Raw genomic sequence first — 24,118 nt, 5'->3', positions numbered from 1 at the left:
AGCTTTAAATCTAAACTATGTACTGTGCCTTCTAAGAAAAGCACTAATCAGGAATAGCTACTCAAAATGATAGTGCAAATGAATTTAACCATAAGTATGAAATTGTTTAAAATACAGTAAATCTACATAAATAAAAGTAATAAGAAAATATTTGGTTTTAATTGTTCTGCCAATGCGGAACATACTGTATGCACCCAATGTTCAAGGTAATATGTTAGTGCTTCCTCCGATTGCATATTTTCATCTATTTGCAATTAGCCTTATAAATTATACTGTAAGTGAATACAAATACACTACCGGTCAAAGGTTTTAGAACCCCTCGGTTTTTCCAATTTTTCTTCAAATTGAATTAGCTAAAACGCAATGAATGACCTAAAATGGTGAAAAGGTAAACTGTAGACTGCCTGGGGTTTAACTTTAAAGTTTAGGGTAGCAAAGCCTGAAGAAAAAAAAAAAAAAGGAACTTTCAGAATTTTACAAATGGGCCTTCTTCAGGGAACAGCTAATAGGTTACAACCTACAGATGTTCTGCAGCCATTAAAGTTAATTAAGCTTTGCAAGTTGAAGCAAACGATTTGCACGGGTGTCCCAACTTGTGTTGGTTACTTAAAAACCCTCTGTCTGTCTTAAAGCACAGTTGGAAAAGACTGTGTTACTACACCCTCTGAAGTACTACTTGGACAATATTACACTGTACAAAATTGTAAATTCCAGTGATAATGGCACGAAAATGTCAATTAAATTAAATGAGACAGAACATTTCATTTAGAGAAGATCAAAGCGTCAATACAGTAGTGTCCTGCTCAATCCAAAGGCAACTGGAAACTGGAAGAGATCTAGCAGAGCCAAAGTCACAACTAAATCAGAAGACAACTTTCTGAAGGCCACCAGCTTGCATGATCTGCACCTTGCAACACAACATCTTCAAGCACAGTGGTTGAGAAAAGCAAGTCTCAGTTTCTGGAAGAGGAGACTTTGTGTTGCAGGTTTTACAGGGCAAGTGGCAGTTAGAAAGCCATTTCTTAAAGGACAAAATACGGCCTTGAAATACTGGCTGTGGACTACTGCAGACTGGAAGAAAGTCTTATGGACCGATGAATCAAAATTTGAAATCTTTGGTTCATCACGCTGGGTGTTTGTATGCCGTTGAGTTGGTGACAGGAGGGTTCCTCAGAGTGTGACACCAACTGTCAACCATGACAGAGGAAGTGTGATGGTCTGGGGTTCTTTAGCTGGAGGCAGAGTTGGCGACTTGCACAAAGTTTCTAGCATTCTGAATCACAAGGGTTACTACAGCATTTTGCAGCACCAAGCAGTCCTTTCTGGTCTGAGTCTAGTAGGTCAAGGATTCATCCTACAGCAAGACAAAGACCCAAAACATATCCTCCAGGCTATGTCAGATCTGCACATTAAACTGTGTGCATTTCTAAAAATTAAAAACTCAAATAAACTATACAGGGGTAGATATGAAATGCACGCACTTAAATAAAATAAAACCAGCAATGGAGATAAGTATGGCCAGAAATGCAAATTATCAGGTCACTAGAGTGTCTCAACCATAAACACGACAATAATTAGACAGTGCTAGATCATTCTGAAACTTTCACTACAAAAACAGTATATCTTCACAATGTCAGTCCCATGTCCAGTCAAGTTTTATTAAAGTTGATTTGGCTTGATTTTGTAGAAATTATCTTCAACAAGGCACGTGGTTACCACAAGGTATTACAGAATACACTGAGAAGGAGAAGATGCTGGTTTCAAGTACGTTTACACTTTTTTGTAAAGGATCTGAGCACCTCAGTGCAAAACACACCATGTAATGATCTACAGACTAGTGACTGGGAGCCCAATCGAATCGGGCTACAAATTCTACATTTGTGAAATCCATACTTTCTCTGCAAAGAATTATTTGGTTTTTTAAGTCCTTGAAATGATTTTGTTATCGTGGCACTGATTTGTGCTTAAAATAGACGTTTTCGGCCAATGTAATGAATGAAGAGCTTCCTGTTTAAACAGGGGCTACGAGACGTGAACTCAGCTCTTCGGTGCACCTCATTTGAGTTTTTGCGGCAAACAACTTTTCAAAACAAACCGTATTTTATGACTCTAATCAGAGTCAGAGTAATAACAATAGATGTCAGAAGGACTGATGCCAAAGCCGAACTGCCCAAAGATAGATTTCGACGGACCAAGCAAATGGCGATACGTTCTAAATTACTTACGGTTCCGGAGCTGTTAAAGGGTTTAAGTCAGTTGACGATGTTAGTCCTGGAAAGTATGCCCCACCAAACCAACATTCCAAAAACCAACCGAACTTACTGTTATCTGCTCGAACCAACACCGACTTACTCGGCCGTCCAGCGGCGTCACTGTAGCATTCGAACATTCTTAGCCAATCAGGCAACACTGCGTCCGTGTTTGCCACGTAATGTTCTAACAACAGAGGCAGAGTCCCATTGCATGGTTCTAACTTGTATTGATTCGAGATACTGACGCAAACACCACACATATGGCGTATTGGTATTGACGTGAACACCATACATACGGATAGTATCAAATTATATATAAGGATTTAATTTCCAGCTGTCACAGCATCTATATCAACATGACTGACATAAGGTGTGATTAGCCTGAAGATCTCTTGATTAGCAGCAGGTCATATTTAACAATGACTCTCTCATGACTTTTTTTAAAAACACAATGCTTATAACCCAAACTTACGGGTATTATCTGATCTGGATTGAAGAAAGGTTCCTTTGCTTTAGGAATAATTTTTCACAGATGAGATCTGTTGTGAAATTAATGTGTGACATTAAACAAAACTTTATTGCAAAAATTACATGCTGATTCTGTTTTCTTTAAAATAGCTCACTTCAGAAACAATACGCTACCTTTATTCCTTACAACCCAGAAGCACTGTTGAAAAATTTGTTCTGTGAGGTCTGTTATTACACTGGTTACATCTCTTTGGATGTTTCCAATTACTCTGTGTCCTTTTAGGTAAATGTTTAACAAAGTGAAAAAAAAATTGCTAGGTGACTGATCTGGCAAATACAGTGGCCGCGGAAGCACTAGAATGTGCCTGGAGGCCATTATAATGGGCAACGCACCTTGAACAGGTACACTGTCACGGTGGTGTTTCCATTTGGTGGAAATTTCAGGAGAAAGAAGTTTGGTGCCAAGAAAAAAACGAGTCAAGGATAAACCTTACAGTATCTCCAAACTATATCACATGTTTCTGTGACAGACAAGTGAAACAGAAACGTGAGTTAGAGAGAGTAACACTGTGTGATATTTTTGTGTACATTTTGTGAGTGGATCATCAAACATACTGCTAGTTATTTCAGGATTAATCCAAATACAGCTAATAAAGCAAGCTTCAGCATGTTGTGCTACTTTTGAGAGAAAATAAATAAGTGTCAAAAGGTTTTTTATTTAAATATTGATTAACTCTAGCAAAAAGGAATGTCATTGTACAGTACTCTGCACAAATGACAATAACGACCACATAAACCTGTTGAATAGCAAGGCAATAAGATGGACAAAAAACTGCACTCTCTCTTGCTTTGATTGTCAGTTTTCTTGAAAACTGCACTATCAGTACTGCTTTTTGGCTCATCCATTACTTGACAACGGTATTTTATATTAAACTGAAAGAAAAGCAAATAATTATAACAACAACACATTTTGTTTAAATAGCACCTTTCCCATGCTCAAGGTGCTTCAGAAAGAAAGAAAGAAAGAAACAGCCGGGTATATGTAGCATTGGATACAAATGTTTTCTGAACGAAATACTAAAACAGAGATAAAGGATATAAAAAGCATTAAAGAATAAAGGACAATAAACCAGAGTAAAACAGTAAAATCAATAAGAACAGCCTAATAAACAGCATCATTCGTGATATAACACACACACACACACACACAAATTATTCTGAACATCTGGACAGAGAGGTAAACTATCAGTATCAGAATGTCAGGTTAAGTTAAATTTCTTCCTAAACAGATGAGTTTTAAATTGTTTAAAAAAAAAAAAAAAAAAAAAGAATGAATTGAGTCAGCTGATATATTTAATTCAGGGAGGTTGTTCCAGAGTCTGGGCGCTATACAGCTAAAGACCTTGGCATCCACAGAGTGAAAGCTAGTGTGGGGCACAACAAGAGTACCAGCATCAGAGGACCTTAGTTGATGAAAACAAGCAGAGTAATGGAGAAGGTCACTGATGTAGTCTGGTACAAGGCTATTTAAAGCTTTGAAGGTTAATAACAGAATTTTATATTCAATCCTGTAAGACACAGGGAGCTAATGGAGGCGAAGCAGGATGGCGGAGATGTGCTTGCTGTTGCTGGTTCGTGTAAGGACTCTTGCCGCTGAGTTTTGAATCAACTTGAGCTGAGATAGAAGATCAGAAGCAGCACCTGCCAGTAGGGAGATCCAATAATTGATGCGGGATGTGATAAAAGCATGGACAGGTTTCTCAGCATTAGAAACTGAGAGGAACGAGCAAACACAGGATAAGTTATGGAGGTGAAAGTAAGAAAGCTTCTTAATGTTGTTTATGCAGGTGGAATTAGAAAGGGAGGAGTCAAAAAATGACACCAAGATTCTTTGCAGTGGAGGCAGGGTCTGATGAGATCACCACCAAGAGTGACTGAAAAGGAGCTAATTTTCTTAAGTAGTGCTTTAGTGCCAATTTGCAGCAGTTTAGTTTTGTTGCAATTTAATTTTAAAGAGTTCTGCTCCATCTAGGTTTTAACTTCACTGAGGTAAGTTATGAGCTGAGAAACTTCTGCTATTAACCTGACTTTTAATTAATCAACTGGTGTTAGAAATCGCTCATATGAAAAGCTAAAGCCCTCCCAAATGATGTTTAATGCACTGAAATAAATTAGTTTCACTGAAAAAAGATTTCTCATTTAATCAAGACAGAAAGTTCAAATTTGAGCAAGACAAAAGTTTTGTCGCCTATACAGAAAATGAACAACTTTACTGCAAATCCAAAAATATGTCAGCAAATTAAGTAGTGGTGCTGTGAGATCCAAATTTAATATCTTGTATTACTTCCATGAGCTTGAAGGACAGCATCCATGCGGTTTGGCAAGGATTCATACAATTTATTGATGAAGTCATCAAGAATAGCAAAGAAATCTTAATTTTAAAGAGTTCTGCTCCATCTAGGTTTTAATTTCACTGAGGTAAGTTATGAGCTTAGAAAGCCCTTATAGAGTTGAGTATCATCTACATAAAAATGATCAACCAATCCATACCTACAAATGTAGATATAGAAGAGCAGAGGGCGGAGGACAGAGCCTGTAGGAACTCCTTGTGTGACTAGTGCTGAGCTGCATTTGCTGTTGCCAAGATTAACAAACTCTTGCCTATCAATCAGATGAACTTAAATCACTGGAGGACAGTGCCAGAGATACCCAGCATGTTCTCCATTCTGGAGAGTAGAATGTCATGTCTGACAGTGTCAAATACTGCACTGTGGTCTAATCAAATTCATATGCTGGTTTGTCTGGAATCTGCTGCCATAAGCAAATCATTGGTTACATGAAGCACAGCAGTATCACAGCTGTGTTGCACCCTGAACCAGACTGAAAGGGTTCTACAAAATTATTAATTATTATATGTTAAGTAATTGGTGAGTTGGAAGACTACAACACACTTAAGAACTTTTGACAGGAAAAGCTAAATGAGAAATAGGATAAAAATTGTTAAGACTGTCCGCATCAAGACCAAAATTTTGTTTTTTAATAATATATAAACACTGGGGTTACAGACATGACTTTAAAAGTGGCTGACACAAAGCCAGTGTCAAGAGATGCATTTATTATTGTCATAAAAGTCAGGATTATAGCATGAAGGAAAGACTGAAGAAGTGTGTTTGGGGGGGTGGGGTCCAGTGCACATGTAGTCAGACTCATCTTACTTAGCAGGTCGTTAACAAATGCAGATGTGAATGGTGAAAATTTACATAAAAAGCTGGATGGAGTGGGAAGACAGAGAAAGATATAAATGGATGATTATTTATGTTAGTTTAGATGTTTTAATGTTTAGGTGATTATTCAGATATTTAATTTGAATTTTACTGTACAATTAAAAAAAAATTAACTCACGTGATATAAGGTGTTTGTTAGCGCTATAAGCTGGAGAACTCAGAAATTCTCTTTTAGGCTTCAGCACAGGTGAACAAGACATGGGACTTCCAAATGATGACTTACAGGATAATTTACGCTCTGCTGTGGTCTGCTTAAAAACACAGTAAAAAGAACATTTCATAGAACATCATCACATAGGACATAATAATATGACAATTACAATAATAATTCCAATAATTAGAATTACATAATTTAAAAAAATTAATAAAATTATAACTATTAAATATACAAAAATTAAATATTGAATATTAAATATAATAAATATGATCATATAGAGTAGATCATGGTAATATGATACATAATTAATAATATCAAATATGATATAAATGTATGATTAATATAAATAATATAATATAAAATATTTTATATTAAATTATAAATATGAATTATAATTACATAATAATAATTATGTTAATAGGACATAATCACAACAGTACATAGGACATAATCACATCAGGGACAGACCATGCAGTGCATTCTGTACTTGAAGTGCATTAAAGTATGTTAACTGGAATATAAACATGGACTTTATAGTCTTTTAGTAAACTGGAGTCTAAAACATATTTGCAAAGAAGGTTAATGGATAATGAAATTCCAAATGACATTAAGCACTAACATTAATTAAAGTACATGCAAATAAAAACCAAAATCAATTTCTATTACGCTTAATTTACTGCTGAAACAATATATCATTGCAGATATCTGCACCATAATCCTGGAAGATTCTTGTCTGTAATTGGGTAGTCTAATAAATTTTTTAATAAAATAAAAAAAAAAAATCATCATCAAATTACATATGCCGCATGCAGAAGTAATGTTAAAGAGAACACTCCACTTCCCTTCACAAACCACTTAATGGAGCAATTAGACAACCTTGTGATCTTTCAAAGCATTCCAGTTACAAATGTTAATACAATAGCTGGGCCATTACAGAGATTAAGAAATTTAAAAATCAATTCCTAACCAGCACCCATGAAGCAGAGAAACACCTGACTTAGAGGTTGTTTTCAAAGAAAATTCAGTCATGAAGATAGCATTGTTTTCTGATTACAATACAATACAGTTTATTTTTGTATAGCCCAAAATCACACAGGAAGTGCCACAATGGGCTTTAACAGGCCCTGCCTCTTGACAGCCCCCCAGCCTTGACTCTCTAAGAAGACAAGGAAAAACTCGGAAAAACTCCCTTGTAGGGAAAAATAGAAGAAACCTTGGGAAAGGCAGTTCAAAGAGAGACCCCTTTCCAGGTAGGCAGGGCGTGCAGTGGGTTTCAAAAGAAGGGGTTCAATACAATACAATACACAGAACAAATCCTCAATACAGCATAAAAATAAAAATTTTTAGAAGTACGGAGCAGAATTTAACAGTAGATGATATCATATAATAAGATTTGGATATTTTTTGTATATTTTTAGAGTCTTTTATAGTTTAGAGTAATTTATAGTAAAAGCACAGTTTATTTCAAGTAATTTACTTACAAGTCCCAAAGAGCTTATTAGAGATAACACTTGCCCAGGTGTTCGAAAATAGTCTTGCTTTGGCTTCACCAGAGATGGTGTTGTTAGAATATCACTAATACTTATTTCTGTATTAAAAAAATAAATGTATAATTAGAATTTGTTCATTACACAAGGCTACATAAAATAATTTAAATTACATTCATTTTAATGGTAAACATAAAAACCTATAACTTAATTCCGTTTAGCTTACATGAAAAACTGACAGGGTAAAAAATTAATCATTTGAAAGACACAATAAACTGCTCAAACAAATTAAAGGAACACTTTGAAAATACATCAGATCTCAATGGGAAAAAAAAAATCCTGCTGGCTATCTCTACTGATATGGACTGGATAATGTGATAGGAATGAAAGGATGACACGTCATTTGATGAAAATGATCAACCTACAGAGGGCTGAATTCAAAGACACTCCGAAAAACCAAATTGAAAAAATGATGCGGTAGGCAGGCTCGTCCATTTTGCCGAAATTTCACTGCAGCAACTCAAAATCGTACTCAGTAGTTTGCATGCTTGTATGCATGTTGGGGGTGCGGCATGCTCCTAATGAGACAACGGATGGTGTCCAGGAGGATCTCCTCCAAGATCTGGACCAGGGCATCACTGAGCTCCTGGACAGTCTGAGGTGCAACCTGGCGGCGTCGGATGGAAACATAATGTCCCAGAGGTGTTCTATTGGATTGAGGTCAGACGAGTGGGCGTGAGTCAATGGTATGAATTCCTTCATCTTTCAGGAACTGCCAGCATACTCTCGCCACATGAGGCCGGGCATTGTCGTGCACCAGGAGGAACCCAGGACCCACTGCACCAGCACAGGATCTGACAATGAGTCCAAGGATTTCATCCCGATACCTAAAGGCAGTCAAGGTGCCATTGTCTAGCCTGTAGAGGTCTGTGCGTCCCTCTATGGATACACCTCCCCAGACCATCACTGACCCACCACCAGACCCTTTCATGTCTGTCACATGTAATCAGGGTGAACCTTCTCTCATCTGTTAAAAGCACAGGGTGTCAATGGTGGACCTGCCAAATCTGGTATTCTATGGAAAATGCCAATTGAGCTCCAAGGTGCCGGGCAGTGAGCACAGGACCACTAGAGAATGTTGGGCCCTCAGGCCACCATCATGAAGTCAGTTTCTGATTGTTTGGTCAGAGACATTCACACCACTGGCCTGCCAGCTGGAGGTCATTTTGTAGGGTTCAGGCAGTGCTCATCCTGTTCCTCCTCGCCCAAAGGAGCAGATACTGGTCAGTCCTGCTGATGGGTTAGGGACCTTCAACGGCCCTGTCCAGCTCTCTTAGAGTAACTGCCTGTCTCCTGGAATCTCCTCCATGTCCTTGAGACTGTGCTGGGAGATAGGGTAAACCTTCTGGCAATGACACGTATTGATGTGCCTGCCATCCTGGAGAAGCTGGACTACCTGTGCCACCTCTGTAGGGTCCAGGTATGGCCTCATGCTACCAGTAGTGACACTGAATGTAGCCAAATGCAAAACTAGTGAAAAAACAGTCAGAAAAGATGAGAAGGGAAAATGTCACTGGCCTCCAGCTGTTAAACCATTCCTGTTTTGCAGCTGAAACTGATTAACAAGCCCCTCTGCTACTTAACTGACCAGATCAATAGCCCACAAGTGTCATTGACTTGATGCTATACTTGGATTAAAAAGGGTTCCTTTCATTTTTTTGAGCAGTATATAAAAAGGACTAAACTAGCATCTGATCATTGGTACAGTTAAGTTCTCTTTGGTAGAAATGAATTACAATTTAATTATTACAACCAATTAAAATCAATTTTTTTATTACAAGTATCTGGCACAAAGCTAAACTATGACTTCAAAGAAATGGGGAGGAAATGAGCTCCTCTGGAATGGTTAGGACTGGAGCAAGAAATATAACTGCAAATTTAGATGTTAATCTGTGTAGTATAGCATAACTTGCAGTATGAAATGGCAATAACTACTTTTTCTGTCTGTTGTGAAATATAAAAACCGTACTGTAAAGGGTTTGAAATTTCAAACACCCCTGAAAAGGACTACACCACCTATAGCACAATGTGTATCTGTGGCATGAACAGGTGATGAACAGTACAACTGATAAGAATTAAAATGAGTAACTATTGATTTTCAACAAAACTTCTTCATGAGAAAAAGTGTAAAAAAAAAAAAAACAGAAAACAATAGAAAAAGACCCAAAAACTGAATAAAATGAAAAGGTCTACAATTTGTGTTTCAAGCATTTTTGCTCTTTCTAGTTATTTCGGTCCAGTCTATTTTACAGCTCATAGATTATTCTGTCTGTGGCTGTGCATCTTCACTTTTAAGAAAAATATTTCACGTATTTGGGAATAACAAAATCTAGTGCTTATTAAAAACACTTTCAACCATTTTATTTGTGTAGGAAGAAATCATCCTACCACCCCATTCACTTCCACTCTAGTGTACTTGACAAAAGTAAACACAACATAAATATTAGTTATACTGGCACTTCTTGTTTTCTTTTTATTTATAAATTTGGTCCACGGAGGACAGATGTGCTGCCAAGAATGTGAATGTATTTGAAGAACACTGCATACCCCAACAGGGCCAGATTTAATTATTTTCACATTTAATTTTTATAAATGGATATTTCCATTCTCTTCTAGCACAAATGTGTATTATATTTTATTCATAGTCTTATTAGCTTAGAGGGCTAAATCCTGTGCTCTATTCCCACTCCGATGCAGCACAGAGATGAGCTTTGACTTGGCAGTGCAGTGGGTTCTTTATTGCCATTTGACTCTGTATAGGCTGAAAAGTATGAGCCGTTCACTGGGGACGTACAATTGCACTGAAAAACACAAAAGCAATAAAAAGCAGTTTCCTATTCACTGCTTGTGTATGCAAGGGAAGGAAAATGCAAACAAGGAAATTGATATTCTTAAACTGTAGTGTGTGGTAGCACCATATCAACATGTACCATTTCAAAAGCAGATGTGAACTTTAAGAACTATCAAATATGTGAAAACGGAGTCATGGGAACTTTTGCATGCAATATGCAGCACTATTTTAATTTCAAACATGACTACTAAACTCTAAAATGCTACAGTTTCTCATGAATTATTTATTATTCAGCTACTCACCTCGATTAAGATTAACTTTGGATAACCCAAAATCTGTTAGTTTAATGTGACCTTGGTTTGAAACAAGCATGTTATCAGGCTTCAGGTCTCTATGGGAATATAAAAAACAAGAAACAAAATAATACATTTTATTTACATAGCAAGTTTCCCGTAATAAAAGTGCTTAATTCTACTAACTTTAATGTAAAACTGACATAATGCAAAAAGAAAACAACTGCATCAATTTAAGGATACTCTATGCTAAAGTGGTATAAATAAAGTCACTGACTTCTTACTAAAAATCAAGTACATCTTTTATTCTTGAATTATTGATTCTATTTATTTCTACTAGTTAGAAGGGAACTATTTGTGCAGATGTTCTTAAAAAGTTTTCTGCAAAAACACCAAATTGTCTACAAAACCCATTATGCACTCTGATTCAAGTTAGAGACTAAAACATGAGAGCTCACAGTTTGGAGCTGTACATAAAATGGTACACAGTTTCACTTTTTAATAGAGTAGCTGCTCAAATAAGGCAAACATACTTGAAATAAAATGTGCAATTGGCAATACTAAGTTACGTCAGGTAGACTTTATTACCCCAGAGAGAAACTAGTTTGCAACAGAACGGTACCAAAAAAGGGAAAATTTTTAAGCAGATTCAAGAAAATAACCCAAGATATAACATGACAGTAGTTGTTACACTCCGTACACACATCTATATGTTGTCTGCAAATAATATGATTACCTTTAATAGTACAATATTCTGCATACTGTATTCTGAATAATTTCTCAGCAACTGTGTATGTTCTACTGTAGATCCAAAAACAAACCACAAACAACTACTAGCTCCCTTGATAAACGAGTATATCTTTATGGCAAAAACAAAGAAAACACTATGCCTTTATTTCATCACACTCACTAATTGTCCATAATTGTTGCAGGATACTAAATTCCAAAAATGAACCCAGCTATGGACACTGTGACAGTTCAGGGTTAATTTAGCATTACCAGTTAATTTAAAATTGGCATCTATAATCTGGGAGGAAATGGAGTTTCTGGTGGACCTTGCAGACCAAAGTAAAACATGAAAATTCAATGCAATCCCTGACCATGCTAGGCAAGAACAGTGGCTTTCTGGAGATATAAAGGCAGCACTGCTAATCACTGTGCCACACAGTCACACTACTCAAATGCAATTGCCTAAAGTTTTTAAAATTACTCATTCTAATTTTTCCTCTAGATAGAACTATTCTTTTCTAATAAAGAAATTGGAAAATACTTCAACCATTCCACTAGGAACACATTTTTCACACCCTTGATGTGCTTAGTACTACACTTGACTACCCTCTTTAGTGAAGATCATTTTTAAATATGACTGTACTACTTTGTAATATGACTTTGTTCATATAAAGCAAGAGTAACAATTATTTTTGAGTCAACTGTATATGATACATTTTAATTTTCACTTAGACTGCTATCTAAGAGTTCATCCTAGGCATGTCAATGGCAGTTAAAATACACAAATGACCCAAGCAAATAAAGTCATCATATCCTGTAGTCCTGCCCAAAATTAAGTTCTAAATATATGAACATAGAGTTACAAAAAAATGAGGGTTAATTTAATTAGACTTACAACCGTAAGTGTCAGGAAATATTTTGCCTCTGTGTTTTTGCAGTAATCATATTAGAACTTTATGTATTAGAGCACTGTGAAAAACAGTTTGTCTGCCACTTTTATGTATTACTACATAGTTTTCACCAAGTCTGTAAAGTCGGAAGCAATTCCGGGGCTACTAGAGTCAATGTCGGTACAAATGTTCCAACTCCAGCTTTGACCAAATGTAAATTGTAACATAATGTACTAAAATTTCCAATTTCACATATACCGATTCAATTAAACTATTTCTTTTTCATTTTAGACTTTTGATAAAAATACAGCTTCTATTTTAATTTTCTAAGTTTAGTCTTTAATGTTACTCAGTGTTTGTATGCCGCAACATTTCTACAGTCTTTAAACCCAAACTGTGACAGGTTTGCATGCTAAAAAGTAGCCTAAAGTGACTAAGTGTCATATCTTTTATGTTGTGTGCTTTCAATCAACATAGCCAATATATTAGTCTAATTACAAAAAGACAATTCGGAGTTGGTGGTATCAGAAACTAAGGAGGAAGAGGTTAAGGTTGTCACAAAAGTGCCCAGAATTTTACCTCAAACCTAGTATTAGATAAAATGAACTCAGAAGAACGAACATAAAATTATGAATTACTACATACATGACTGAAGATGCGAAACACCCAATACCATTTTAAAAAATGCTTCCTATTCAGATATTATTCCATCATGTGCAGGATCAAGATTAGTGACTTCTGCAAAAACTGACTGGTGTGCCACACTTTATTTGGGCAACATGGCTCTGAATATTTTAGCTCCTAGTAATTCCAGGAGAAGCTGACTGACTGACTACACAGCTTTCTACTGAACTCTAGCTACTCTCCCCCAAAGAAAGTTGTTTTTTTTAATCTAAAGACCTGTTATAATGAAAATCTGGAATGTTTTATTCAATAATTTGCAATACTGAAAAGAGGTCTCTGCAGGTAAATCAAATCCAAGGACACATGGTCTCGTCTTAACATAATATTTTCAGAGATGCTGCTGAAGCTGTTCATAATGCAATTTAGTAATTCTAGTAAACTTTTAGATTGGCTATTACTGAGTTACATCTGTTGTCTTCTTATTGTTCAGTTGAGGCAACTGGTTTCATTGATGACTTTCCTGATCGTGGAGTAGAACATCATACTATTCATGGTTGACAGTGCTGGTCCCAGTGTCAGGCTTTTGTCATATTCACCTAGTATAGTCAACATTTGCCTAAGCTATTGTGTCCAATTACCTTACAGTTGATAGGACTTTCATCTAAAATGTAGCTTTTCTCTACCAAATTTTTATTTTTCTATACATATATTGTTTTTCCTATACATACTAGAGATCAGATAAACCTAATTAGTGTTGTTTTCTTTTTGTTTACATGTAATTTAACATCAACTATGGTATATATACTGCATATAAAAAATAAAGAAAAATTTAAAAGCACAAAAGTATGAAAGAGAGTCTCTTACCTGTGAATTATACTATGCCTATGAAGATAATCTAATGCTAATGCTACTTCAGAGACATACTTGACAGCCATAACCTCATCAAAATAACCATATATATGTAGTAGGGATTTCAAGTCTCCACCAATAAGATATTCCATTACCTGAAAAAGGAAATGGGCAAATTGTAAATGTAAAACAATTTTAATGTGGTTTACATTATCATAAAATGACATTATGTTACATATTCACAAACACACACTGATTAGGCAAACTATCAATTCCAAACAGTTCCAGTCTGAGTGAGCCTAACTGTGTATACATAAGTGGGCCTTAAGATATGGCTGATGTTATAAACAAAAAGAATATGATATTTCAACTATTTTGAGAGAGAGAGAGAGAGAACATTGAAAAAAAGGGAGACAAAAATTTAAAAATATAATTCTGCTAATGGATTACTTTCACAATATCAGGTATTTTGAGTTGTGAATATGAACTAAAAAAAGATAAATTAATAAATATAGAATACATTCAAAAACTCATTAGTACGTTTAGTTTTTCATCACTTGGCAGACTCACTTCGCCTACCTACCTTTGTTTGTATTGCTTCATTGTTAAACAATGTTTTTAAAGCAAAAGTGATTGGTCAGCAACAATATGCTGATCTTGCATGATGACCTAGTCAGTCTCTTGATCAATGCCGTTTTATTTTCAAAAACCAGGAGTGGTCTGCCCTAGACTTTTTTTTTTTTTTATACTCAGATATGGGAATGGATATTTGAGGAGTAAACCACAAGACAATGATTATATTTTTATATTATGTACATTAAGGAACCATCAACAACAAATCAAATTAAAAATATATTGAACAATTATTATAAAAGTAAAGTTAAATAAATCGGACTCTGCAGCTGCATGAATAAAAAAAAAAAAAAAAAAAACGAGTATGTGTTCAGGTAAAGGACCACTTCAGGGTGTAGGATTTGCCCCAAAAGTTAATAGAAATCTACAACTGTGGTGTAACAACCAAATGCCGAATTTAATTCATTTATCTAGTTGCGTTTTTGAGTTATCGTGTTTACACACACAATTCCAAAGAACGACATTTTTGGACTCAAGGAGGTCTATAACGTCAAGATTCATCAAAATATCGAGGTTGAATTTTTTCATGATTACTATACTTTCTCTATACTTCGTATATAACAAAGTAAAAATGATTTCTCCTGTGCGAAGTGGCAGGTGAATTGCTGTCAAGAAAAAGCAGTCATCCGAGATATAAACTGAAATGTTACTCACTCGTGATTTTTCTGTCCATATGGTGAACGTTTTGTTGACCAGCACATTCTAATTTCAGCCGTTTGAATTATATCTTGATATACAACAAGTGTATAGAAATGCGGCACGTAAATCGCTTTTTATTTCACACGCTTTACACACCCGCATTCAGCTCGCCTGTCATCGCAAATGCTGTATGAACAGCCACCCTCCGTCACCAGCCACCATTCACTGGATGAATATGTGAGGGCGGCACGTGGTGGATGACTTTCTGTTTTAGAGTTAAAACTTACAAGGGTTAAAGACTAATGGCAAGAATATTCATTCAAAAACGAAAACTAAAACTATTTTAGTAAATTATTATTTAATTTCAGTTAGTCTTTCCAGCTACTTTAATAGTTTTATTTTTCATTTCGGTTTTGTTAATTATTTTATTTCAGTTTACGAAAATGTTTTTTTTAATAATAGTTTCAGTTTTGATTTTAGTTTTACTTAACTATAATAATCTTGTCCAAAACCACCTTTGATGTAGACTAATTGTGGGACACAATGTGCTGGCTGACAATGATAAGGCTCTTTAAAGCAGAGATATGTAATAAAAGGAAAATCAGAATTATGACAGTTATCTTCCATTTGCTTTAATGAGAACTCCTTAACATTAAACATCAGTTATGGATGTCAAGTTTATGAGAGAATCAGAATAGGATCAAATGTAGAATGATGCTTCTCACATGCTCAAAAAGTATTTTTGAAAAACTGCTCCGAGTATAATTGTTGATCAAAGTGCAAAACACCAAAAAGAAAAAAAACAAAGAAAATCTATCCCAAACTATGTTGGAAAAGGGTCTTTCCACAAGTTTTACTAATGAAGATAGTAAGCTAACCATTCAAAATTACGAACCGCTGATTGTGGGAGTCAAGCACAAATGCAGATCTGTAAAATACCACGATGCCACAATTAGTGCAGGTATAGCATGCAACTGTTCTTTCACAATCAGATGTCAGCTTTTGTCTTTGAAAAAAATACTTTTTCAAAATAAATAAAAAATAACAATCTTCGATCTGACAGTCTTAATCCACACAGAAAAAAAGACCTTGAACATAGATTTAACTTACCAGATAAACATTGCTGGCAGTCTGCAGGGAATAATACAAATGCACAACAAAAGGACTTTTAACAAGTGCCAGTGCATCTCTTTCGGCTTGAACCTGGTCTACCATATTTTTATTAATCATTTCAGCCTTCTTCACAACCTATTAGGAAAAAAAAAAAATCATGAATATAAAAAAACTCAATTTGATAGCCAAATAAGGATCTTTAAATATTACCATCCTCCTCTATAAGACAGATTTACATGGGTACTAATTACAGTGTATTGACTAAGTAAAATATGCAACACCACCTCTCATACCGCACTCCCCATTTAAACCATGATGTTCAGCTGGTCCATTCTAGTGGGTCTCTTTCTTTTCAACTATATCTTCAATGATTTTTTGTTTCTCTGATTAGGTACAGGGTAACTGAAGGTGGTTGTGGGGAAATGAATACAGAGAACATGTATGATGAGCTTTATATAAATAACTTATTTTGAATTATTGAATGGTTTGGTTAATCAAATAACTGAAATCACACGGAGCAAAGTAATTTTGAAAATGTTTTACAAGAGTTCATTCCTGTATGAATTTAGTATGCTCATCTGGCTCATGCGCAAGGTTCTTGTCAATTCAATAATAAAAGTCAGCCCCCCTTTCATTAAACAGAGTAAAATGAAACATTAGCCCATATTAGAACTAGAAATTAGTTTGAAGTGTAAAGAAATTGACAATCAAAAGGTGTCCGTCTCAAAATGTAAGTGCCAAAAATAGGGGAAAAGATGGTACACTGTTTTTCAGCTGGCCACCAGAAACTCAAGTGTATTTTGAAAACCTAGCCATCTAAGAGCTGTGAGCGCTGAAGTCGAAAAACAACGGAAGAACTTAAACCCAATTAAAGTAAAAATAATTTCTTTATTCTTAATTCTTGGTGAGTAGAGAGAGTGTGAGACTGCCGCTTCCCAACTCAGTCGACTGGTTTGGGTTTTAGCAGAATATCTAAAGTAAACCCGGAAAGGAAAAAACCCCTAGCAGTTCATTCTGAGGTTATATATAGCTTAAGGTTAAATCTTAATTTATGACATACTGGAATGTCCTAAAACATGAAACAAACAGCCATTTGCATTCCCAAGGAATACACCCTTCTAATTATACACACTTAAGAATCAATTTAAATATTCTTATAGTCCATTAAGATCTTACATTCTTCACTGGGTCCTCTGACAGTATCAGAGGTCAGCCTTTCCTATAAATGATAAAAGTTAGTCCCTTAATGCTGTGCACACTCCTTTTCTGCATAAATGAGGAATAAATCATATAGCTCTCTGCGGCATGATCAACTCAAAACATAGTCCTTGATATCTGTGAGTTAAATAATAATGTTTTCTCTTCCTCAGAGCCATTCCCTTTAAATTAAAAATGACAATTTTCACAACATAAACATGCGAGATGTCGTTTTATACAATTTTGGGGTCTATGATTAAATGTTTGATGTTATTTTTTGATCCCTTACTTGGGAGCTAGCCCTGTATTGAACTTTATCTGAGGGTAAAAAATGAAAAATGTCTATTACAATTGAGAATATTTACAGACTTCAAACATTTAAATCGAAACACACACTTTAATATTGCAAATATATGACAGAACTATTCTTGTCTATATGTAATTCTACCGCATGACATTTCTTTTGAACACCGCGGATTAGGCTTAGATTTATTATTTATGTACTCATTTATCTTTGTATCTATTGATTGTTTGTATTATATCTCCTTTTTAATTTGTTGCTGTATGCATCTAAATTTACCTTTAGGATTATGAAAGTTTCCCTGATCTAATTAACAGCTTTGTGTAGAGATGTCAGCTTTTGTTAAAAATCGACCTTCATCTGTATTACATTTGTCATAACGAGAAAAATAATTTTCATATTGTGAACAAATCTATCCAAACGTAGTACATATCTCACACACGGGTATAAAACAAATATCATGCTTAACGCGATGACATTATGAGGTCGCAAACATCTGATCGCATGCATTGGAGGTTTAATCATTTACCCAAGTGTCTACAGAATTAACTTGTTATTTAAATATACAATGTTTTCAGAATAAACACATAAAAACCTTAATGGCTGCCAGCTAAACCCTCTTACCTTTATCGCATATAACTTGGAGTTACTTTTCTTGCGTGCTAGAAAGACTTTTCCAAACGCCCCGCGGCTGATGGGTTTCACGATAACGAAGTCCTCGACAGAAGGAGTCTTAATTCTGTCAGGCACGTCTTTACCGTCTGAAACACATCCACCAGCCTTTTCCTCGCCGTCCATTTTCCCCGGCGATGTAAAACTTACAACATAAAAAAAAAATTAAAAATAGTACTAAAATCTCACGTCCCGGTGCAGCAAAAAACAAACATGACAACCCTGAACCAATGGTGAATTGTTTTGGAAATTCAAATTTCGCGACACGCGAGGTCTTCCCAAGGTGGGTGTGCCCAAAATAGTGCCTGAATATATTGGTAACATGGGAAGGTGACAGTATCCAGTGGCCGATTAGGAAAATATTTTACATAGTAAAGTGTCGTACTATTTAAGAATCTAGTATGACGCTTGTATCTTAAAATATACAAAAAAACAACTTAATTTATACAGGCAGCCTAGCTACCTACAAAACACCGGGGTTCGTCGTTCAGGTGTCCAAAAACGCTGGTTTTACTTTAAACTGATGAGATGGTAAACAGCAAACTTAAGAATGTGCAGAATCGCGGGGTTAGTTGCGGTCTACACAAGATAGTAGCGTACTAACTGCGGATCAAGACCAGTTTACCTAGTACAGTACTAAGAGGTGACGATCCTCAGATCTAAGTGCTGTCTCCGTGAACTGCGCAACAAAATACTGGCTACTTGTTCGCAACTGCGGAAACTTTGGCATGCTTCACTTGAACTTTTCCTGGCCCAATGTGGGTACCTGGGTCAAAAGGACCGGTAAAGTTGGCACGCTCCCATATATAATGACCAGTTTACTGTTGTGAGTGATGAGTGTTGTTGTCTAATACGCTGCTTGTTAAAACGGATAACTCCGCTCTTATGCAAGTCTGCGTGGATATTATGAACTATCGATTTGTTCAAGTTCAGTACTGAATAAATCAACTCAAACCTTAAACAACTTATAATATTTTGCTCTCCATAAAAATATATCCTGTCTAAATTATACAAGTTAGAAATAAAGTAAACAGTGATTTTATATAAAAATAAACTTAGATTTTAAATATCCCAAAAGATTTTGCTCTCCATAAAAATATATCCTGTCAAAATTATACAAATTCAAATATGAACATGACGATCTACCAAACATGCACAAGGTCGAGCCGCATGTAGACGGACTTTTTGTTCTTCAAAGTCACCAAAGCGCCGTGAAACTCTAAGTGCCGCTGAAGTGTCAGATTCTTATTTAATTATTCTGCTTTCTGTATCTTCTGCTCCGTGAATCGGTTTTAAAGGCTGCTTGATTAACAACAAAATCAAAGCCAAAGGTTAACAATTACAGTATATAAAATGATTTCTCCATCTCCACGCGGCTGAAGCTGGCTACTTGTTCGCAGTTCCTTATTACTCATCTAATGAATACACTGAGTATGGCTTTACTCATTGAATTCGCTGCTTCATATTCAACTGTCAATATACAGTATTTGTTTTGTGAGTGTTACTGAGTGTTGCTGTCATCAAGGATTTGATTATCATAAATTTCTGTAGGATGTGTTGTGTTCAAGTTACATTCCGTGTTTGTCAATCGTTGTAAAGATGACAGGTTTCATTCATCGATTCGTTTCTTACTGCATCAATAAACAGCTCGTCTTCTTCTTTATCTGAGACTTGCATGCACGGGTTTTTTACACTGTCTTCCTTTAGCGGGACATTGACTTTTTCCATGTGCTTTGTTTCCGCAGTAGCTGGATTTATGAATATGCTTGTATGTATCAGACGCTTCATATTTTTGCTGCCTTTTCAATTGTGTAATTCGGTTTTGTTCAGCTTTTATCTGTGCACTGCGTCAGTTCACGACATGCACTGTGCTGGTGCCATCTCGTGCTATGTCCATGGCTGTATTTAATGTTACCTTAGTCCTGGCACTTAAAACTTTCTCTCGCAGTTTCGCTGAGTTTGTGTCAAACACCACCCTGACCATCTCATCTTCCTCTCCATAAGGTCCTTCACCCGTGAATATTTAGTGGAGTTTGCTATTGGATTGCATATGGGCAGGCACTAAATTACAAACGCCAGCGCAGCCTGTCTATGAACTTAATTTAAAGTGTAGGTTTACATCGTGCTTTGTTTCAAGTAGCAGAACTCATGAATATGGTTGTATATGTCACTTTCGCCGCTTCTTATTGTTTCGCTGCCTTCTCAATTATATAATGCATGTTTTCTTCAGCGCTTTTGAGGTCTTCCTGGTTTTCTATGTACTGCGTGATTACGTGGGCGTGATGATGTCACACGTCAAAAACAGCTTCCAGTTATGACCATTACGCGTAGGATATAAAACCTGCCCAACTTTTGTAAGGAAGCTGTAAGGAATGAACCTGCCAAATTTCAGCCTTCCACCCACACGGGAAGTTGGATATATAATGAAGTTGAGTGAGTGAGTGAGTGAGTGACTGATGACTTTGATTAGTATAGATTAGATTTACTATGACGACTAAAGGGCACTGTAAAGGGTTAAAAAGCGTTGGGCCACCTCAATTTTCAAACTTTTGTAAAACATGCAGATGCCTTTGTTAAGTTTTAGTTGAGTTTTGACCGGTCCAATGTGTGTATCAGGGTCAAAAGGACTGGTAATGATGGCACACTCCAACCCGGCTTGTTTATTTACCTGTGTGATGTTCATAGGTTGTAAATATATGTGTGTGACACCCAGGGGTCTGTGGGAAATGATTCTTTAATGGCACTATATATGCCAAAGTTCCCGTGGGGACAAGTAAGTATCTATCTATCTATCTATCTATCTATCTATCTATCTATCTATCTATCTATCTATCTATCTATCTATCTATCTATCTATTTATATGTCTGTCTTTCTTATATAGTGCCTATCTATCTATATTTCTATCTATCTTATATAGTGCCTTTCTATCTATCTAACTGTCTTATATAGTGCCTTTCACTTTATCATATAGTATCTATCTATCTATCTATCTATCTATCTATCTATCTAAATGGTTCTTTACCAAGTTTTGTGTTTTTTCTCATAGAGCCATTGCTTGATAAAAAAAAACATTTAATTCTGGGTTGGTTTCTTTGCATTTGAAGTTGGTTCTTTGGGCTTGAAAAAAACTTCCTAAAATGTAGAAAAACCCTGGAATCTTTAATGTATGGTAGGCTACAGGACACTGACAAATTAAGAAAACCTGTAATTAGCCTGTATTATTAGACATACCGTATGTAGCAAGAGTTCTTTTAAAATTACAAGACACTGGTATTTCACAAATCTGTTACCATCTGTTCATGGTTATTCGCTGTTGGAGCCTGTTAAAAATCTAAATAAATAAATGGATCTTTCTGGAACCTTCATGTGACAGGTCTTTTACAAACTAAAAACGGTTCCCCTATGGCATTGCTCTGAAGAACCACTCTGGCACCTTTAGTCTTCCAGTTGATAATTATAGAAAATGCAGCGGTGCACAAATACCCAGCATAATATTTGACCTGACCTGACTTTTCAGACAGATACTTTCACGTCCCGTGAGATGACACTTTGTGCCAAGAGATTTAACCTTGACCAGGTCCGGAAATAAAAGAGAAAGAGTAGATGACAAAGTATAGAAGGTCGTAAAGAAGTTCAAAAATGTTGGCATGATACACATGCAGAGGAGGTTAGAGATAATGAAAGTACTAAAATTCGAAAAAAAAATGATAGTAAAGATTGCATTAGCGCAAACAGAAATTATTACTCAGTGAAATAACGAAACAGTGAAATGAGATCAAATACATTGTTTGGATTTAAACTTTAAGTCAGACACTTGTAGATTGTCAAATTCGTGTTGCCATCAGGGAAGAATTGTGGTTCTTCCCAAAGAAGAGGCGTATCTGCGAGGATTAAAAGATTTGTTGTTTGGTGAGTGGCAGAGACACAAAGTGGCTGGCGCGTAGTGCAGGCTGGGTGGGGGAGTTGGCGAGCAAAGCAAGCAGGAGGTAAAGCCCCCTAGTCTATATAACAAAACACTAAGGTCTGCGTGTCCCATCCCTCTATCTGATTGGTAAGTTAAGCTTTGATGACGCAAAGAAAGAGTGTAAGATGTACGTGGAGGAGTAACTGAGCACGATGAGAGAGTCAACTACACAGGGTTTCCAGGTCCACGATTTTCTTGCCCAGTTGGACTATTTTTGTTCATCGTCTGTGGCACGAAATGGGCTTCTTTTTAAAAATACAACTGGGTACTTTGGGCCATTTTTCACCAAAAACGAATTTTTATCATGTTTTGCATTCATCTTGCACCCGTTGCCCTGCTATTCGCATTTGTATTGTGTTCTTTACTGTTCTAAAATCCTCAGCCCCCTCCCATGTTGTGGGGTGGTATATACCTATTCTGTCACTGTGAATTACAGTATCAAAGGAGATCCCTGCACTTGGGCTTTGTTATGTACCCAACCCTCTAACCAGGGCCGGCGCCACGCACAAATCACAAGGGGTGGAAAGCTACTGAACTGTCAGTTGGCACACTAATAAACTTAGTAGAGGGCATAAAATAACTTAGTGGCGACACTGCCTCTCACACTGACACTAACAACAAAAACGTCACTGCTGCTTTCCGGTGTGTCATTTTGTTTCCCTCAGGAATTACCAAGTGACAGCAAATAATTTTTAATCAATCTATTACCTGTCTTCGTCAGGAACCTTGGCTAGTGTGCTGTAAAAACTGTTAAATGCAATCCTTGTTGTGAGAACGATATTGCGTTTATTTATACCTACTGTAACAGACAGCATATCACGCTACAGATAGGCGGAGCTGGATGGGTGATTGACAAGAACATTTTCACAGGCGCGCTGAGCTCAGCATCCCAGAAACCCCTGGCTGGGACATTCTCTTTGCAACTTGCATGCCCGGTGAAAGTCGAAGAGGCAGGTGGAGAATCCCGGAGTATTATATAAGTAGAGCCTCGCAGATAATAACGGGAACACGGAGAGGGAATCGGCACATGATGCTGGGCGACGTTATGGGACACTGAAAGAGTGGAAAAGTCTGTCTAGTTTAAGAAACTGTCACCTTTGTTGATGTGATCAGAGGTACCCCCCGTGACTTTAACGGTGGGAAGACAATTCTGCTAGGAGTGCGACCTGGAATTGTTTTTTTTTTTTTGTTCAACACACGAGCTAGCCAGGGGGCTCCACGCCCATTTAGGGCGTGTCTCTGACTTTCCATCTCGGTGCTCGTTACGACCAAAGTAAAATTAGCTTTACGTTCAATATTCGTTTAACATTCATGATGTAATTAAAGAAACCCCCATGATAACATAACATTATTACATGTCTTTTTTAGGATCTTCGATTGAATAAAAAGGCGAAATATGAGTTGTAAAAGGCACATCAGGCGTTGACCTTCAAAAAAATAAATTTTGGATTGAGGTCTGTTTTAGCTTTTACACAGTTGACGTTAAATTTACGTAAATTTATGCGTTGTTTAAAAAAAATTACATATTTAAAAACAATCAATAATGTTCACAAAAATTATAAAGGCTGGTCCTAATCTGTGCTCCTGAGTTCGTTTGTCATGTTGTGGGTGCGGCAATGCGCTGTATCAGCGTGTGCTCCTAACCTCTCTCTCTCACACACACAACATTTACAAGCAGTATACAGTACTATACATTGAGCCCTAATTTGGGATC

General features: G+C 36.3%; 1 protein-coding gene across 2 annotated transcripts in view; it reads right to left on the bottom strand.

Moving 5' to 3' along the window:
• The window catches only part of mastl (microtubule associated serine/threonine kinase-like), a 32,374-nt gene extending 13,685 nt beyond the window's left edge, over positions 1 to 18,689 (bottom strand). The window contains exons 1-6 of one of the 2 annotated variants that reach the window (XM_039753896.1): positions 18,392 to 18,689; positions 16,267 to 16,404; positions 13,900 to 14,039; positions 10,802 to 10,890; positions 7,643 to 7,749; positions 6,123 to 6,255 (exon numbers count right to left, since the gene is read on the bottom strand). In XM_039753896.1, coding sequence (XP_039609830.1) covers positions 6,123 to 6,255; positions 7,643 to 7,749; positions 10,802 to 10,890; positions 13,900 to 14,039; positions 16,267 to 16,404; positions 18,392 to 18,565 — 781 coding nt within the window. In that variant the 5' untranslated portion in view covers positions 18,566 to 18,689. The remainder of the gene's footprint in view (positions 1 to 6,122; positions 6,256 to 7,642; positions 7,750 to 10,801; positions 10,891 to 13,899; positions 14,040 to 16,266; positions 16,405 to 18,391) is intronic. The other variant, XM_039753897.1, reaches the window with a different exon arrangement.
• Between the last annotated feature and the right edge of the window lie 5,429 nt (positions 18,690 to 24,118).

This window comes from Polypterus senegalus, chromosome 5 (genome assembly GCF_016835505.1).
Source record: "Polypterus senegalus isolate Bchr_013 chromosome 5, ASM1683550v1, whole genome shotgun sequence".
NCBI classification, from domain to species: Eukaryota; Metazoa; Chordata; class Cladistia; order Polypteriformes; family Polypteridae; genus Polypterus; species Polypterus senegalus.
The sequence above is the reverse complement of the archived record's forward strand: the minus strand, read 5'-3'. Positions and strand labels throughout refer to the sequence as shown.